General features: G+C 33.6%; 1 protein-coding gene across 1 annotated transcript; it reads left to right on the forward strand.

Annotated features, from left to right (window-relative positions):
• Positions 1-12,694: 12,694 nt before the first annotated feature.
• On the forward strand, positions 12,695-15,344 carry LOC144841563 (actin, cytoplasmic). The gene is made up of 4 exons (XM_078697970.1): positions 12,695-12,833; positions 13,129-13,288; positions 13,550-14,036; positions 14,192-15,344. Exons 2-4 carry the CDS (start codon positions 13,163-13,165, stop codon positions 14,707-14,709), a joined length of 1,131 nt encoding a protein of 376 aa, XP_078554096.1. The 5' UTR covers positions 12,695-12,833; positions 13,129-13,162; the 3' UTR covers positions 14,710-15,344.
• Positions 15,345-21,072: the final 5,728 nt, after the last annotated feature.

Here is a 21,072-nt window from a genome sequence, read left to right on the forward strand (position 1 = left end):
AAATCAAACCATGGTAACGCATATCGATATAATTGCATAATTTTGAAAAATTGGTATTCGACAAAATCCATGTTTTTAACAAATGACATAACATATCAAAAATTATATTTCTCAATAGGCCTATACTGTGTCCGGCCGGCTCTGTTTGGTTGTGCTCACAGATCTATATCTAGCGCAAAATATGGCTTACGTACGAGCAAATATGCTAGCGCAACGCCGGTGGCGCTGTACGATCTTTGGCCACGTGGCTTATCTTTGGTGGTGCTACTGTACTTAGTCGCGTACTTACGTTATGCTGCGTACTGCGTCACGTTCTTTTCGAACGAAGCGCGCAAACAACGGCTTGCGCACATTTTAAAAATTGTATATAAGGCTGCGATATCGGAGAAAAAATTGATACTCTCTGATATCAAACTGCTTTCTCATAAAGCTTTTACTCAGCAAACATTTCACTCACGCACCGAGTTTTATTTTCTTCGATCATCAATTTTGTAATTATTTGTTATAAAGAATGTCTCCTACCAGACCAAACAACAAGCAGGCTAAGGATACTTTGAGTGTTTTAGCTAAGCTTGAAAGGCAAATGTTTGGGCTTAAGAAGAGTCCTTCTTCTACTGACATTTGCCGAAGACCGAAACCCAACTGCACTAGAGTAGTACCCGGGAGTACAATGAAACGACAGCCTCTTAATAGGTAGGGGCCATTAAACATTTACTTTTTAAACAAATCATCATTCAATAATTTCCGGGCTAGCCTAGGCCTAGGCTGATAATAGATAGGCCCATCATTAATAAATGAAGCTTATAGCCTACTGATTGTATTGTATGGCTGAACTGATAATAATAATACAGATAAATGAAAGATGTTTTTCTTCTTATTTACATACATACAGGGCTAAAATGATTCTTGACGCTGCACTTAAAAACCCCGCCAAGTACAGCTTGGATGGTGGCCGCATTCCAGGTAGGAAAGATCCTCTTTTAATTGTTGATAGTAAACCTGACGATACCTCGCCATCAACATCAAGGTCAGTTAAGTTGCTAACTGACACTCAGCCTCCTAGTGTCGGCAGAGAGGAATATCTACGCCAGAATAAAGTGTGTCTTAAAAGGGGTAATAAGTTACATGATCACTTCTGGAATCGTGGCTTCAAAGTGAAGTCATATTATTGGGAGGATATTGCATTTAGTAGTGCAGAATTTGAGCCTCCTAAGAAACAACTGTACGAGGATTACCCTCCACTTCTGGCTAAAGATCCGTACAACATGACGTCGGCAGGTAAGTTCACAGGTAAGTCAGTTCCATTATCGATATTCCGTGACGGAAGTTTAGTTCACATTGAACGGCTTAAGAATGAGCAACTTTCTCCATATGACTGGTTGAAAAAACATCCATTAATTTCTAAAAACATCAGAAAACACCAAGTAGATTTGTTAATGACCATGTCTCGTCAGTTTAACTATGGTCATGGATTCGGATTCAATGCTGTATGTCTCTTAGATAATTTCATGTCAAAGACGACACATGCTATGACGTCTGAAAGTATCCGGTTGGTGACAATCGGTGCTTTTGTTTTGACCGCTGTTTCCCGACTTGGAAGAGAAATAAATGTATTATACAGAACTTTACTAGGCTTAGGATACACACAAATACCAGAAATTAAAAGATTTACTAATTTGATTGATTCCACTCTAGGCATCAACGGTCTTGAAGCACCGACTGCTTTAGATTTTCTTAATGCTCATTGTAAGAAGTGGGTTGTACTTCGACCACATCATCATCCTGATGTTTTATTTTCTATGGATCAGGTAGGGATCCAAGCTCAAAGGCTAATCGTACAAGCTGCTAACAGCTATACTGTAATGACACAGACTTATGCATCACGATTGGCCACTGCAGCCATTCTGGTTGCTTGTGACCTCATGAAAGAGAACGTTGGTAAACTCTTTCCAGAACTTCAAATATCTTGTTCTGTTGACGAAGTACGAGAGATTAACGTTTCAATGAACTGGTTCAGAAGTGTTCATCATGATAACATGATCCGCAACAAAGCTAAGCCAGTGCACAGTTCTCATTGTAATTAAATTACTTGTTTACTAACACAACTTTCAGTCTTTTTTCTTTCAGATTTGTCTTCAGAAAACAAAGTAGAATATTTAAATTCGTTTAATAATGTAATATATAGCGTAGGCCTAATATAAAAAAATAATGTAATAATAATACAATGATATTTTATTGATGGGCCTAGTGAGTTTAATGATAATAATAGGTCTGTGTAATAAATAGAATAGTTAATATTATAAATATCATAAATAGTGTAATAAAGTAATAGGCCTAAAGTATAATAAATATAATTATTATATTAAAGAGTGGAATACAACAAAATAATGTAATACATTAGTAGGCATGGTAGGCATAATAGTGTACAAAAAAATAGTTATACAGTAGTAGTGTAATAAATAATAATAGTATTACTACAATAAATATAATTGTAAACGGAATAGTGTAGGACTAGTAATAAATATGGTAGTAATGTTGTATAAATCATAGTTTAGTTTAATGAATAAAATAGGCCTACAGATAAATACAATTGTACAATAAAACAGTGTAATAAATATAATTATAGTAGTGGAATGACACAAATAGTCTACAAAATATAGTTGATATAAATGAAAATAATAGACTTTGGAAATGTAATAAATGTTACAACAATACAACAATTATCAATAATAATTATAAATATTTATTATGGTGCAGTAGGCTAAAGTAATAATGTAATAATAAACTTATATGAATATAATAATATTGCAATAAGTAATACACGGTAGTAGTAATAATACTAATAATAATAATATATGTAGTGTAATAATATAGAGTAAGCATTATATAGATTGTTAAAATTAATTAATTATGATTAAATTATAATTATTAAAACGAAAGGTATTGTACTAAGTGGTGAAGAAAATAATGTAATAAAGCAAATAAAAACAATATAAACGATTTAATCTATACATGATTTTAATTGTAAAACGACGATGAATAAAATAAAATTAAACATTTAAATAAACATAATTGTAACATAATACATAATAACAATAAGAAATAATTAGAATATCAACAATGTAAAACAACTTAAAATAAATATTTTAAAGTTAAATTAATCAACAATACTAATAATATACTGTAATATTCAATTCTAAAATTAAAAATAAAGAATGGAATTAAATTAGTAATACAACTAATTGCAATTAAATATAACTTATAAATTTGAACAACATTAATTAATGTTAAATCAATAGTTATCGCAAAATAACATTTCAAATAAGTGTCATTCCTGAAATAGAAAAATTAATTGATTGAAATTATACAGCAAAATAAAATAACATAATATAACATTTTTTTATATATTTTCATGAAAACATATAATAATAGAACAATATATAAATTAATATCTTAAAATAATACTTAATTTTACCGTGGTATAAACAAAATATTTAAAATAATTACGAAAACCAAAACACTTTTTTTTAAATAATGATAGTCCTAAATATAAAAAAAAAAAAAAAAAAAAAAACAATTGGGGTGTAAAAAAGTCATTGACTTGCCAACCTCACTTCCTCGCAGTGCACCCTGGGAAACTTTATCCAACATGATAAAGGCAAACGAGGCTCTGGCTAATACCGTACATTGTAATAAGTATATCAGGATTATACCGGGTAATTGAAGGTTGTCCTTTTTTCGACGAAAGTCCTGATTTTTGCGTCAAAAAATGTCCAAAATTCGACACTTTTTATTTTAGATAACTGTTACTTTGACTCCGTAACGTAATAATAGCGCTTATGTGGCATTATTATCGCACATTGATATTTTTAAAAGAAGATTTTTGTCGAAAAATTGCCAAAATATGGCCTACGTAACTCATGTTATTGTCATATGGCACATTGTGGGTAGTAGCGAAAAGTTTCGAACTTGTTTACAAGCATGAGGGCGCGCTGCTTCTACTCACTTTCATAGTGGTTCATCTTGAGTATTACGTTTTACGCTTTCTTCTTCTTCTTCTCATAAAGTAGATGTTCCTGGTTTTTTTTAGTGCTGATAACAAAACTGCATACAAAAGTAAAATATTTATGAACCGGTTTTATTATCTTTATAGTAGTGTCAAATGTTATTTAAAAAAACCTACATTGCGCCCTCTATAATACTTGACTTGGCTGAAAAAAATATAGTTTGTTCACCCACCTCATTTTGACTGAGAAACGTAATTATGACGTCATTTAATAAGACAGAAATCTGATAGAAGAGGTATTTCCCGACTACAAGTACAATCTTCCACATTGAATGTGGTCGACGTGTGATGAGTCATATTGAAAACTATTCAACTATTCAAATGATGATGTCAATGGCGATCTATTATCCACGGATAATATGTTACATGGTCTAGGTCTGGCGTAATTCTATCAGAATTTGTATTATTTTTACCAATTGTTACCATTTTATTCCAAACGTAAACACATCCGGCCATCAGTCTCCATGTTGTCACCCTACCCTACGCCTATGGCGCGCCAAGCCTTCTTTATTCGGAAATAAAGATGTACTTAGTTTTAAACCGTAGATATCAATAGAGATATTAACAGAGATATCTTTATTAAAAACTAAGATTTATCTAACAAAAAATAAGATATCTCTATTAACAACACAAAATATCTCTAATTGCTTGAATAAATGATAGCTTGGCGCGCCATAATATATGTCTCGTTATGAAAACTAGGCTAAGGATCCGATCCTAAAAACCACCGAGTATGTATTTTATTAGAGGACTACTATACTTTACTACTTCATTGGGCTTATTTAATTATTGCAGATATTTTTTTTTTGTAATATAACCTACATAGAATACAATCAAGACATTTGAAATTGAATGAATTTGACTAATTGAACAATACAGCTAATTCTTCGTTAAATTTATTTCTTCAAACTAGGAATTTATTTTATGATAATAGGCCCTACTGTACAAATAATTATTGGCGTGAATACACGCGCTCAGTTTGGCGCAATTTAGTCGGTTGGTTTAGCTCCAAATAAAACATTAGAAACACATGTACATCGCTAAATTATGTATAATAATAATTTCTTGCCCAGAAACATCGTTTATTGGCCACATACCTATCATTATACTGTACAGTAATTTTACGACGGAATTTGAGCTTTGCTGACGTCATCAGACAGACAACGACCTGTTTTGTTGATTCAAGCCTAAGGATCTTCGAGCCAAATATGGTAATACTTTCTTAAGTACATGCGCAATTGGGCATGATGAATATTGAGAATTTTAAGAATACATTAATAATGTTTGCATTTTTGTATGTAATCGAATAGGCCTAAATTATAATATAGGCGCTTGTACATCTCTGATCTTGGTTCCCTGATGACCAAATAGATCAAACTTTGAATCATGGCTTGCCTCTCGTTATTTTGATTTTTACGAATACGTCGATATCATATAGCCACACAACGTTCAGTTTTCATTTCCAGGCCGAATTTCCATTCATTCCTACACCAAATATACGTCCTCTTGGTGATACGTCTTCTTGTTGCGTTGGTTCCCACTAGGACGCAAGGTAAGCACGACCGTAAGCCACAACGCAAGTTGACCAATCACAAGCGACATTTGGAATAATCTTGCGTTGCGGCTTATTCTTGCGTTGCGTCCTATTTGGAACCAAGTTTAACTTCAGAACATTTTGTGGCCTACAAATTCTAAATAGTGAGTAAAGTGAGCAGTTACCACAAAATTAATTAACATTACATGTTTAATTGAACGCTTGTACTCTGACAACTACAATAGCGTGTGCCATATAATATTACATATTCATGGGGGGAGCCGAGAGAATACCGGGCATTAGAAAATGCCATTTTCATCTTTGATGTACTTCATTAATAGGTCTGCCGGTGATCGAGAGGGTAGGGCTGGGCTGGGGAACACAATCTCTTCAGTTGTTTACCTAGCTAGAACCAATCGTAAAAGATCTATAAACATTTGTTTGTTCACCATTGATGACGGTGTGTACTGCTGTTTCACTTGTTCCATTAATTCATTCCATATAAGGCAATCTAGTAAATGATCTATGAATATGCATAAAGGTGTGCTTTGATTCTAATTGTTGATACAGGATATTTTATTAATGATATCTTGTGATAAATGAGGGCTTTGGGGATTTACTCGAAGAACTATTGTAAGCTACTACTAACTAACAAGTTATAAGTACATCGCGCACCGTACACAAAAACAACGCAACTCTTGGTAATGGCGGATTCAAAGGGGGCCAGCCCGGGGCCCCTAAATTGCATAACATAATAATTAATTATCCACTTTGACAAAATTGGATCGAAAAAAAATGTATTTACCTGAAAAAAAAACTGTAGGCCTAATTTAAAGCAAAACATTGTCAAATTGGCTGCCAGCCAGTGGGTTTTTGGTTGAATTTAACCATTTATTTTGTCAATTTATAAGTGAAAACATTATTTTTTTAATTTTTTTTTCTATGGAAGTGATTAACTTTATTAAAACTACAAAACAAAATATTCAAAGTCTGATTTAATTAATCTTCATTTTTCATGTTTTTTGGGGACAATACATCTTTAATAGAGAAATTAAATTATGCGAGTGGAAAGTCATCGACAACATTTCGCTTTCGTGCGGCGGCATGTAACATTTTCATTTTATTATGTAATTTTATATACTTTGATATATTTTACGATTCGCAATCATAAATAGCTGCTAATCATGTGTCATGTTTACATTATGTAGTCTATCAATATCATGCGATTGGAATAAAATGTAGAGGCCGGAGTCCAGGAAAGTTTCCGGAATTTAAACAACTAACGTCGGGCATTCGTTTTTTTGAAAATTATTCTAATCTAAAGATGGATTAATACATTGTTATTTAAATGTTTTATTTTTCAAAACGTTGATGAGTTATCATAAATACACGCCAACAATACGAGTACGACTGCCATAGTGCGAGTGGGCACACTCAAATGGGAGGTCAGTGTGTGACACCCTATAGCCAGTTGACACAATTACCTATCATACAGGTATTCATATCTATTTTTAAAACAGACTTTAATCGATAAATGTATTGACCTTTTAAGGAGCGATATAATTGATTTGTCGAATGATTATGGATATTTGTTTATGAATGCCCTGCTTACTATCATATCAGTAAGAGATAATATAAATACCGATGACGTATGAAATGAAGTGCGCCCACTACAATTAGTGAGAACTTCGAGTATGGTGACACGCAACGCATACCTCATAATCATAAAACAACACAATAATACAATGTTTTGTTATTTATTGATACTCAAATTAGAATGCAAAATATTACGATTTTTATTTAATTGCGGTGGATGCTAATGAGATCTTATTTATTAGACAAGACGAAAAAAATGATTTACAACAAAATTAGGCGTTTCAAGTTTATTGTTAGGGGAGAGAGAGAAAGAGAGAGGCACATTTGCATAAACAGTGACACCACTACACTCTATACAAAGTTGCGATAGTGATTATTGGGCGTGAACGTGAGTCGTGACGTTGTTTTGTCTCGACTGATTAATATCGTATAGGCCTGGTATAGTCTCATGATTAAAGATGTATTGTCCCTCTAAAAAATAATTGTTAACAATACTATACATCTTTAAGCCTTCATTTGCATTATCAATACAAAAAGTTGTAATTCCAAGAGTACGGTCGTTTGAAATGGGGTGGATATTATGTAGGCCTACAGTTGCAATTTGCACAATAAGATTGCATAATTATTGTGCGTTTGTAATTTTAGACGTACATAATAATGATTCAATAATTTATTTGTCATTAGGCCTACACACTGAAAATAAATAAAAAATGCGGGGTGATGGTTGAAAGTAAATCATAACTTGTTCTAACCACTTTAACCCAAGCATAATCCGGCTGACGTCATTCTAACCAAACGATAAACAGGTGTAAGTTAACCATTTTGAAACAGACACAAAACGTTTTAATAAACGGAAAAAACCAAAACAAGGTGTCTAGTATAAAGCTACAATTTGTGAATTTGACCGAGAAAATTGACTTTGACGTTATGTTATTTGTTGTTCTGACAACTTGTTTATGAATCCGCTCGACTTCAAAACCACCTGATATTTGAACTTTGCGCACTATGCCCCACCCATTGATCTAAAGCCCTCTGGGCTCAGTTATCAATAACCAAATATGGTGATTTGATTTGATTCACGCCAGGACACAACCATTGCCGAGGGAAGTTATTGGGACTGTTTTCATAGGGATGGACTTGAAATAGTTGCTTCCTTCTTCCGGGTACGACAGCTTTTGGTTAAAGTTTGGAAATGGCGAAATATATCATGTAAAACCTCCACAAACATACATTTCGTATTCTTCAACTAAAACACAAGAGTCCATACAGAGTGTCGTTGTTCGTGATTTAATTATATATTATGTCTCTATTAACGGACCATCTCTGAAACAATAGTGGAATGCTGTAGTGTGTTTAGTAGGTCCTTCATTAGAATTAAAGAATTAAATTACCAAATTCAGATTAAGAGGGGACATGCAGAGGGCCCCTTCCTGGTCCGATTTAGAGGAATCGTATGTTTAAAAAGGCATTGCCATTGTTGTTTTTTTTTGTGATCAGCTGATTTGAAAAAGGGCGTGACATCAGGTGCTGGGAATTCAATGAACCGGAACTGTAAACGTGGTAGCTGTTCATAAGTCTAAAGTAATACAGAAACTCTTCCATTGTAGAATTACAAAAACACGCAATCGGGTTTGAAAAATAAACTAATAGACTTCAGACTACTTAGTATAATTTTTTTTTAACTGAAAAGAAAAACTTGAGCATGGGAAAAATGTCTGTTCTAAAATCCATGGTTATGCCATTTAAAAAAAATGTTGCCAAGTTGTTAAACACATCACACAATGCCTATAAAATGAAGGCTTAAATCTTTCACCTTTATTGAGATTAATGCAATAAAAAACATGCTTTATTATATTTACAAAAGGTATGAATGATGAATGTTATAAACAGATAGTATTATTTCTTCAAAACATTCAATTATATATTTTTTAGAGTAGGCATCAAACTATTACATTCACACTATAAATCCGTATCGGAATTTTGTTAGTACAGTACTGTAACTGTTACCATGGAGAAATGCTGTAGCTTCCTGTAGTTGCTAGAACTGCAAAACTTGTTTAGTAACTTCGTCGTCCTTGGCTCGCTATATACGGTCACAAAACTGCCATTCATGGCTAAACAATTTATCCATAGCTTGAAGTTGGATTGATTTACGACAGATTTCCCCTTGAATTGTGTAAAAACAGTGGTTTTGATTATAAACTCATTGATTTAATTATTTTAGTAATCGGTTTTTATCGTTTCAACAAAAATTCCGAACTTTACTTCCCGGAAACGTAATCAGAAAATACAATCGGAATCGGATACAGGCATATACATTTCTAAAGAACTTACTTCGGTGAAAATCCAAATAATAGCAATGTGCGGGTACATCAATGTTAATGTAAACTAATGGAGAAAAATATCAATAAAAAATGTTACTATTTTTTAATTGACATTTTTTCAAAAGTATAAATACAATTATGTAGCCTGTGTGCTTCATTGAATAAGAGCAGAATCAATATGTGTGTATAATGTATAATGTACTGGTCTAATTCAATTTCAAAAGGGTACAGAGGGAAAAATAAAACCTTTTGTGTAGGCACTACATACAATAGGCAGATCATTTTATTTGCTCGGAAGAAATACAAAATGAACTTTCTTTGGCTTAATCATGGCTTAACTACGGATGTAGGCCATAGAATAGGAATTTCAGAAATTGTTGAAAATAATATTGAAATACGAACAGAAAAGTAATTAATTGTTGATTTCTCCTTTAGTTTTTCCCCTTTTTTTCTACGCCAGGAGTCGAAGTCGTGTTGTCAATTTACAGTGGCTTAACAGTATTTTTTAAAGTGGTATCATTCATTTTGACTGAAGAAACACAGGGGAATATTCCTTCTATGGTGATGATGAATTAATTCCTTCATGATTCCTCAACATTTGACGCCGGTTTGCTCTTGGATTAGAATTGTAGAAGGTCCCCAAAAAGTGGGTTGGTCGACCACTTCCGAGAACTAGGGGTCGTGACGAAAACACCGGTATGAAATATAAGGAAATTAAACCAAGAATATCGCATTTCTGGTATAAAAATGACATTATATGGCCTACCAATTGACGTATAAGTAAGTTGAAATATGCACATAAAATGAATGAGAATAAAGATGATATGATTAAACGATGGGATGACGAAAACATTCTTTCAGATTTTATTTTATTTGTTTGATGGTAGAATTGGGTCAACAAATCAATGGTGATAGATCATCACCACTGAGCGATGGCTCGAGTATCTTTCTCTTTTAAAACATGTATTAAAATTCTTTTTTAAGTATGTCTATCTTATAAAATAATTGTCTATTATACGCTAGAAAAGTCTGGTTTTCCTCCATGGTAAATTCTTATACAACATTAAGACCAGACCCGGAAGCAGAAACAAATATGGCAGAAGATTGGGAACGGAGTTTCAATGGAATTGGAACTACGCTTACAACGATTTACTAGCTGTGGATTTTCTATAGATTAATTGTTGCACAGGCCTTGTTTTTCAATTGGTGTATGTAGGTATTGTAAAATCATGGTCTGGCCATATTCGAGCATAAGTATTGAAAGAGACCAAAATTCCCATAGTGAGCAGCTAAGCAGGGCCAATAATCGGATAGACTTACAGGTATTTATCCACTATCCCAGGGCCTCGTATATTCTTATTCTGAATGTCACTGTACTTGAATTTTTTAAGCAACAAAGCTTTTATATAAACAATTAGGTAGGGCATAATATTAACTGAATTGGTTTAATTCAAATAACTTCAAATGATGCATAGTCAGCTCAGTGTGAGCCTGGCTTTGTTAAAGTACACTGAAGCATAGAAAGAGACCGGAACACGATTTTCCCCCAACAAAGTTACAACAACCAACGGATGTCGAAGAGCAAAACACTCATCCTGTTCCTACGCATTTCTAGGCCAGGAAAACACAAATTATTATCTAAATTACGTTTGGTCATACATAAGCTTGATATTCGATAACAACATGTAGAAACTTGGGCCTAGCAAAGATAAACGTAGGCCTACGAATGTTGATATAAATTTTAAATCTGCGGTCAGCCCCTCCCATTTTCATTCATGGCAATACAGCTCATACATATTCATATTTCAGTGCAATAAAATACAGCGGTACGCCTGAACTTCGGACTACATGTTCTGTTAAAAATTAATTGGATAATCACAAAGCAAATATGTGACAAAGTTAGATATGGAATTAAAAAGTATATATGACTTTTTTTTATCTGTTTTTAAGCTTATAGATATTATAAATGAAAATCATACGTTATGTATTAAAACATCAACTTCCTGGTCGTCTGAAAACGAGGGTCACGTTAAAGGTCAATTATCACTTCCTCGTTTGAAAAGCCCTATATTGCAGTATTCTCATATATTTAATAACACAATTAATTTAAAATCAAAAAGTAATGAATTAACTGGCAGGCCTACAGTAATGAGAAACTCGTAATTAGTAGATTGTCAGTCTTTTTAAACCGGGTCATTTAGAGGTTAAAAAACGATAATAATTTGGTATACTGTATCCCATTGTTATTGCATACACAATACCACTGCAGGGTTAGGCCTACTGTGTAATGCAATGGCTTCACTAACATAATAATATACTTTATATACTATATAATACCCTACCTTCGTTTCAAACACAATTAATAATACTGTACCTATGCATCGCGTATGTAAGTTTGGAGGACCAGTCTTACCTATATTATACGCCCACTCGATACCACCGTTTTCCCAAAACGCCATTGCCAAAAAAAAACGCTAGGTTGCCTACCCACCACCTAAATCACTCAATCGGCCTTCTTTTGAAATCAAATAAATGCCTATTTCAATAGTTAGGCCTGTAGCAAAGAGGAACAGGAACAGGGGTATACTAACACTTAAGAAGCTACTAAATATAACTTAGGGTTTGGTTTCACTTTTGATATTGACACTTTATACAAAATGAAAAATACAGTACACTACAATAAGTAGAAAGATTTTGATATGCATAAACAAATTCTACTACTACTTCTCAATATTATTCATATTTTAATCTCCAATTATTACTATATTCCCAAATAATAATAATAATTTACAGTAGGCCTAATTCTGCAAACAAGCCTAAATTTCTCTGAATCAGAGATTCACACCTTTTAATTTACAAAAAAAAAAGACTCATTGGTTTGCTTGATTGAAATTGAGTTTTTAGGCCCATATACAGTCATACAATTTAACGCTATAGCACACCCACTAACGTTGTTTCAAACTAAGTTACTTACACCCTTTACTTATTTTTTTGACTTCCACACGCCTTAATTTTTCAGTAGTATTTTGCAATATAGCATACAGTAGTACCAATCTTGTATAACGCCATACAATTTCACGTGGTGTATATAAAGTGGGCGTGTTTATTCGCGCGGTATGAAAGGTCGTCGACTGAGAATGATTAAGGGTTAATGTTATGCTAATGAATCGACAAGTGTTACTTTCATGACCATATAAGGAAATGTCTCTTGCAGCATGCGTTGCTTGAATTTAAAGCCCGGCTTTCTCACAGGTGGCATCATTCGGTTGCTGAGCTTCTCAACGAACGGACCTGATTATACATCTCTTTTTCGGTAAGCAGTCACACCCTTCATTTTTAGTGTTAATTATTTCTTCCTTTGAGCCTACATTTAGCTCAAAGGTGCTTAGAATTCAATCGTACTGTCTAACAGTTGCAATGCTAGCCCATGACTGGCTAGCTGCTTGTTTCAATTGAAAGTTTGTACTTGGATTTGTGTAATTTGTGCGGCTGTGGTTTTTTTAGTTGAGAACACACCCGATTTTTCAATAAGCCGGAAGTATGCTAAATTAATTGTGCTAAGTTTTAGTTCATAGTAAGTTACTAAATTATTTTATTTTAAATTGCAGTCTACTTTAGCAAGTACTAAATAAATCAATCAAAATGTGTGATGATGATGTAGCCGCCCTTGTAATCGACAATGGATCTGGTATGTGCAAAGCCGGTTTCGCCGGAGACGATGCACCAAGAGCCGTCTTCCCCTCCATTGTAGGAAGACCACGTCATCAGGTAGGTTAAAGTTTCTATTTTTTTTTATTTAGGTTGCTAGTATACAATACAGATTACAATATATTTATTTCAATGAACAACAAATGCCTAATTGTTTGCTAAATAATGCCAGATTTACTAGGATGTGCGCAACTACAAAATGTTAGATTATGCTATAATAATAATAAATTTGGACTTTTAAGCGCATAATGCATAAATAGATTTTTAGTGGATCAAAACGATGTTCAAAAAAGATATTCATGAATTGTTAAATATTTTTAGGGCGTAATGGTCGGTATGGGACAGAAAGACAGCTACGTCGGAGATGAAGCACAAAGCAAGAGAGGTATCCTCACCCTAAAATACCCAATTGAACACGGAATTGTCACTAACTGGGATGATATGGAAAAGATCTGGCATCACACCTTCTACAATGAACTCCGTGTAGCACCAGAAGAACATCCAGTACTCCTCACAGAGGCTCCACTCAACCCAAAAGCCAACAGAGAAAAGATGACACAAATTATGTTTGAAACCTTCAACACACCAGCTTTCTATGTAGCAATCCAGGCTGTCCTATCACTGTACGCTTCCGGACGTACAACTGGTATCGTCTTTGATGCTGGTGATGGTGTCTCCCACACAGTACCAATCTACGAGGGGTATGCTCTACCACACGCCATCCTTCGTCTGGATTTGGCTGGACGTGATCTTACAGATTACCTCATGAAGATCTTGACAGAACGTGGCTACTCTTTCACAACCACAGGTAAGACCATTTATAAATTTATACTTCAGGAAAATTGCCAAAATTTCATTTTTTATTTCAAGCATTTCCATACTTTACCAAAATTTCCCTTGTTTTTACAACTTGACTTGTTTAATTTTACAAAACATTTAACCCAAATTTATTTCATCTTGTAGCTGAACGTGAAATTGTCCGTGACATCAAGGAAAAACTCTGCTATGTTGCTCTAGACTTCGAACAAGAAATGCAGACTGCTGCCAGCAGCTCCTCATTGGAAAAGAGCTACGAACTTCCCGACGGTCAAGTCATCACCATCGGCAACGAGAGATTCAGGTGCGCTGAGGCACTCTTCCAGCCATCCTTCCTTGGAATGGAATCTGCTGGTATCCACGAAACCACATACAACTCAATCATGAAGTGCGACGTTGACATCCGTAAGGATCTGTACGCTAACACTGTATTGTCTGGAGGTTCAACTATGTTCCCAGGAATTGCCGACAGAATGCAGAAGGAGATCACCGCCCTTGCCCCACCAACCATGAAGATCAAGATCATTGCTCCACCAGAGAGGAAATACTCCGTATGGATCGGTGGCTCCATCCTTGCCTCCCTCTCCACCTTCCAACAGATGTGGATCAGCAAGCAAGAATACGATGAATCCGGTCCATCAATTGTCCATCGCAAATGTTTCTAAACTGGACCAAACCAAAGACACATGGAATTTGGCTTAATAACATCAAAGCTCAACCAAACCAGTCTTCAGTTGATTTAAAAACAATTGAATATGAACTGTAGGGTTATCCTAGATAACTAGATTATGTATCGGTTAATTTTTTAACATCTGGTTAATGGATCAACAATTAACCTTAAAATTGTATCAACAGTTTTATACTCGATTCATATCAACCTCAGGCAATACGTGGTCTGTAACATCTTTGGCCACTAATGGGCCCTTACTTGGGCCTTCAAATTTATAACACAAATAATACCATTCCTTCGTAGGCTATTTTTAGATTCTTTTTCTAACAAAACTTGCATCGGGGCTTTCAAGCTATTAATGAAAGCCATCCTTATCTGTGTAAATTTAGTTATTAACAAATTTTGTATACTGTACTTGCTAAATAAGACGAAAAATATTCAATAATGAAAAAGGACCTTATTTTTCATTACGTTGCATGGCCCCAAATGAATGGTCGTTAGTTTTCTATTTATAAAAAAATCTAGCAAATGTCACTCTGTAATTTTTGAATTTCTGTTAATTTGTATATGCAACACCAGAGTTAACAGTGCAATTAAAACGGCACCTTTGGGACCAAGAGAAAATTGAAATACTTTGTCTTGTTTTTATTTTTGACTTGTTTGAAGTGTTGATGGTGTTTAAATTTTTACTGACCGACTTCACATTGTTTGAATTTTTACTGACGGACAGAGACTGAATTTTACCGACTTTACGAAGCAACAAATGATTAAATAATTCCGACTTGTCTTGCTTTCCATCACCAAGGGATACATCTTTTTATTTTCCTGTTGACTGGATATAAACTTACCTTGTTTTTAACCCAGCATATCTCTCGTATCTTTATACTATTCATGCCTATTAAAGGTACAGTACAGTTTGGTAAATATTTCGGGTTACAAGAAACATGTACTCAAATGATTCAGTTTTTTAAAGAGCTTTTACTCCGATATGTGTAACTAATTTGAGATCGTAGACGATGCACTTTTTGACAGATGCGTTTGATTTGTACAGTACTGTACTAGAGAGAATCATAAATCAGCAATCATCTGTATCATCTGATAACATTCTGATAAAATTTTAATACTATTAGGCTTATATGCTACTGCATTAGTAGTAAAATAAACATCGATTCTTGTTGTCCTTAATTTAAAATATAAAAATAATCACTTATTTGCTGCTGAAGAATTCAAATCTCGGTATGGGCGAATGTTCACCACTCTCGATCACTCCTTCTCCACTAGGGTGTGGTCAATATCTGTTTCAGAATATGCAGGCCAGGGGTGGATTCAGAGGGTTTGTTAGGAGCTCTATATAAAAAGGGTTGTGTTTGCGATAAACAAACCAAAAAAAACATCTCAAACTAAATTTGTCTGCGTCAGAGCATATTTTTAATTTTTTTGCCTAATTTTAATGTCGCATACATAGTAATTATTTACTTGAAAAACCGTGATCAATGCGGGTGTTTTTTTCAATGTGTTTATTTTATCTTTTCATAAGTAAAATCAGGAAAGAGTTTTATTCGGTTTTTTTACGGAAGTGAAATGAGCCTGCAAAAATGGCCAAAAAAAGATTTTTATTAATCTTCACTTTTCATCTTTGTTTTGGGACAATACATCTTTAATCAGTTTATAATAATAAATATAGTATATAATAAAATAATAAATATACAGTATAATATAATATATAATTTATATATACAGTATAATAAAACCTAACAGGCCATTTGTACTATGTAGTGAGAGGGGATGAGGACCCAAGGGTACCCTGGCCTGGATCTGCCTATATGGATACAATTCAAACACCGCTACATAATGAATCATTTAATATTGTACGACACTAATTGTGGAAACGCCTTGTAATGATTTATTTCACAGGTATTCCAACCGCAGCAATTAATCACCTAATTTAATGCAATGCAATTAATTTAATTCAAAGGCTAGTTTACTACTTAAAAGAATCGATACGAAGGTATTCCCCCAATACAAACGGCAGACGTTTCACGCTCAATTTCACGTTGACTCATATCTCAAACGACATTTATTGATCGCGGTCAATCAAGTCATTGAAAGATGATGTAAGTTAAGTTGTTAGATTGTCTTGGTTAGATAATGTTAGAATTCCACAAAATGACAACCACTCTTACAATAGTTTTGTGGTTGCAAGTTTGACTTCCATCCAAAGTGATGGGTTCAAATCTAGGCCGGATACATTACAAACAGGGTCATAGCACAAAACTTGGCTGAGATATACACGGGGATATACAGTATATGTTTTTATATTCAATTCAATCTTTTATTCTCTGGTCAAGAAAGTAACATCTGGAGAGCATCTCATATAATTGTATTATAGATATATTATTGGATTTCAGGGGCTGGATTGTGGACGATTGGTACGGTTGTCTTTGTTGTTGTCAACATAGTTTTTCCGCCACCTCCTCCCCTTACCAATTGATTATGTAAATATCTGTAAGTAGCCTATAATAAGTAATTCAATTATCGTTACGAATTTTTAAAATGAAAGAGAACTTATTGGTGCGGGAACACAAAACCACATTATTAAAACAGCATAGGCCTAAGAGCTGAAACTGCAAAAATTGACCCCCAGAAGATCGAACACTCTCACTAACACAAACACAAATTATTTTTTATAGGAATAGGCCATGTGTTCAATATATTTCAGACGGCAATGAACGATCAACAGGGCTAAACAAGTCTAATAATATTTCTATCTATTTATTTAACTGTGATCCTGGTAACACAATTCTTTCCACAATTCCATCATAAAGGTTGCCTAATGAATATTTCGAAAAATTGCTAACCGTGTTTTGTCGATCTGCCATCTGCCAGCATATTTCGCCTGACGATGACTCAGGTTCGTCTAAGCCGTCATAATGACATAAATCCCGCAAACAATAAGTCTTGTTCTTCTTGATGATAATAATGCAGCCTACAATATTAATTATGTCTCGTTTCAGTCGCGTCAACTAACGACAGCTAACGCGTTCACGGTATTAATTGATGAGAAAAGATAAAGCTGAATGACGATAATAAACGATAAATGGGGAAGCCGTTCCTCTTTTCAAATTCGCGCTGATTATCATCCTGCCCCTTATCAAAATGTTTATTCGTCACTAATACTAATTTAAGATTGTATGGTCAGTATACCCTATAAAAAGCCATGTGGTCACTAGGCCTATATTTAGATTGTGCATATGCATATTATATACATTTTGTTGATTTTCGTTTGTTTTGTCATTAGACTTCTCATATCAATCAATTTATGTTAATTGCTTAGGCATAATTCATGTTCAAAATATTGATAACTGTTGATAAATGTATATAAAATGAAATAATATAAAGTAACGGATGAATTTATCTAGTGGTAGAATAACGATCGCTCAAGTGTTGTGCTAGTTAGGCCCTTATATAGTTGACCTGTCAAAATAAAAGTTGACAACTGGCGATGGAAATGATGATGAAGATGATCATGGTGTTTTTGGAGGAAAACGTTGGCAAGAGAACCTTTTACGACGCTTGCCATCAGGCCAATTGGTTGATCGGACTTTTTTCCTAGGCCTAAACATATTTATGGATTTTGGCGCTGTTTCTGACTTGGCACTAGAAAAGAAAATGCTTTCAAAATAATCCAATTATGAATAGGCATAGTACAGTATCATTTCGAATATTCAAGATCTAGATATTCGAATTGATAGACATGAACCTCGTAACTTTGTTAATCTTTATATAAAATTAGAAATATATCGGCCAGTAAGGTAGACTTACACTTGCATTTTTCACGAAAAACTGTAAACGTAAAAGTGCACAACTGTCCTATATTAAGGAAATCAGAGTACATTGCGTAAGGGGAAATTCCCTCAATCGCAGTCCTATTCACAGCTTTTTGAAGCAAGGCCAAGAACAAGTCTACATTGACAAACAGAATTGTGTAGATAAGTTTAGAAATGACTTAATTTTGCAGATTTGTCTTGTTGGCAAATTTACCATATAAGGCATTAATCACCGCTGAAACCCATAGCCTCACCTTTTATGGAATTTAGGAAAACAAGTGTTCCGCTGAAACGAAAACTTTCAGTTTCCATTGAACATTATTTTATATTACTGTATAACTAACTGTATTAATATTCTGTATAAGAGCATAGAGGAATAGGCCTAATCCTTCGTTATAAAAAAAAAGGCCTGTGTTGGCTGCCTTGCCTAGTGTTAATTGTATAGTTATGCAGATTGAGAAGAAATTCTAAATTACATGCAGCAGTATATCTATTTATTAAAATATTTTTTTTAATTCAATATTTCACCCAGAGGCTCCTCACAAGGCAGAGTCTTAGAGTCTCGAGGAGGAGCCTCTGCAACAACAAAAATCTAAATAGCAAATAGTTAATCTGAACAGTTAAATAAAATGATATTTTGCTTATTTGAAAGTGTAGTTTGAAGTGAAAGCTTTCGACATTCTTTACTATACAAATACAATTATATATAACTTCCCAGGTACAGTATTGGTATTTGAGTACGTCACGGTACAGTTGATAAATATTTTATTATTCCACTTTTGAACAATAGCAGTAAATTCTATCCAGGGAAGTGAACCTTCGTATATTACCAAAAATGGAATGGTATTATAACAGATTATAGCTTTATTATAAGAATGACTAGAAAGGGGGCGGAGTTTAGGGACTTTTCAAAATCTGTTCCTTTCCTTTAATTATTATAATGGGTAAACCCCTGAAAACAATATCAAAATGCTAAAATTGAATTTCAGGGCCGACGCATAGCTCAAGTACCAACCTTGTACCATATTATTATTAGTTATTGACTAATTCACTTGTTTATGACTACTTTTAAATTGATAGGATTGCAACATATATATTATTGATGATTATACATGAGCTTTGTGGAGGGAGTTTACTACTATGTATTACTGTTAAGTTTACGGTGGTAGTAAGTAATAGCAAAGCGATCAAAAAAGGAGCGAACCTGTAAAAAAGGCAAAACGACAGAGGGCGCGCGATTTAATCATTCGGCTTATATTAAACATACAGATAACTCGAGATTTTAATAAGCTTTTGTGACGTCATCAATAAATCGATTTTTTTTTTGAAAATCAATACGCTCCCTTATATACATACATACATTTACATATACAAATTCAGGACGATAACTTCTGGACGTTATTGTGCAAAACAAACAATAATTTAAAAAAAAAACAAATAAAGCAACTGTTTAATTGCCAGCAAACTATGTCAAAGAATTAATTTTCTGTTTTTAAGTTAGTAAGTAACGAATTTGTTTATATGTAAAAATGATAAATCGTTAACAAAATTAGAGAATTGTTATGAAGAAATTTAAAGTATCTATGTATTGAAATGCTGATAATTCATACTCTAAATATAAAACAAATAACAATTGAACATTATAATATGTCATGAGAAAGAAACTGAAAGAAACGAATGTTTGATTGATAGTCCATTGTATTTCTGTTAGTCATGGTCCACTGCACAAAGTTTTTTCCATGTTTTCCTCATTCTAATAGCACTGTACAGAAAGAGGAAAATACAAAACAAAACCACCTACTTTTCAGATATTAAATATTTGTTGTTACATACTATAACCTCCAACACACACCCCTTAAATATGCTACAATATTCATTATTCCTTAGGAAATAGACAAAATGCATTTTTTTATTCTGCATATTATAAAAGAAGTAAAATAAATATGAAACAGAAACGCTATAGTATTCATGAAGACATTTTTTTTAAATAAATTTTGCGTATTATGAATTAATAGAAGTAAAATAAAAATGAAACAGATATAAAAATAACTTAATTTCACTCCCAAGTCACAATTATTGTAGATAAACTATGTCAATTACTGTGTATAACTGATATAATAAAACTATGATTAATAACTAAGTCGTAGTAATTAACACGTAGTAGTAAAGTTGTTGACAACGCCGATACTGATAATAAAGTCAAGAACGTTTCATATCACCATGTATGGACAAAAACAATCTCTACACAAGTTTTCATTTTTGGATTGTTCAGGAAATTATCAAGATATTCTTGCTTACATATAAGGCGATGTACAGGCTAGGCAAATAGCACACAGGAAGTATGGTCTTTGGTCAGCAACATTATTAACTGCACCCTAAACAACAGTATAGATGCTTATCTACTGTACCATGGAGTGATACAGAATAATATTACTCTGTACTCACAGTAGTATGCCTATGTTTGTTATAGCAAACATAGGGACCATGGACCCAATACATTTTTAGGTCCATGGTTATAGCATGGAAAAACT

The sequence above is a fragment of the Antedon bifida genome, chromosome 4, assembly GCF_963402885.1.
Source record: "Antedon bifida chromosome 4, ecAntBifi1.1, whole genome shotgun sequence".
Lineage (NCBI taxonomy): Eukaryota > Metazoa > Echinodermata > Crinoidea > Comatulida > Antedonidae > Antedon > Antedon bifida.

Excerpts from the sequence above, each read along its gene's own strand:
- LOC144841563 (XM_078697970.1), top strand. The coding sequence starts at position 13,163 with ATGTGTGATGATGATGTAGCCGCCCTTGTAATCGACAATGGATCTGGT. Across the intron at positions 13,289-13,549 it reads TAGGAAGACCACGTCATCAG|GGCGTAATGGTCGGTATGGG; the intron begins GTAGGTTAAAGT and ends AAATATTTTTAG. Across the intron at positions 14,037-14,191 it reads CTACTCTTTCACAACCACAG|CTGAACGTGAAATTGTCCGT; the intron begins GTAAGACCATTT and ends TTCATCTTGTAG.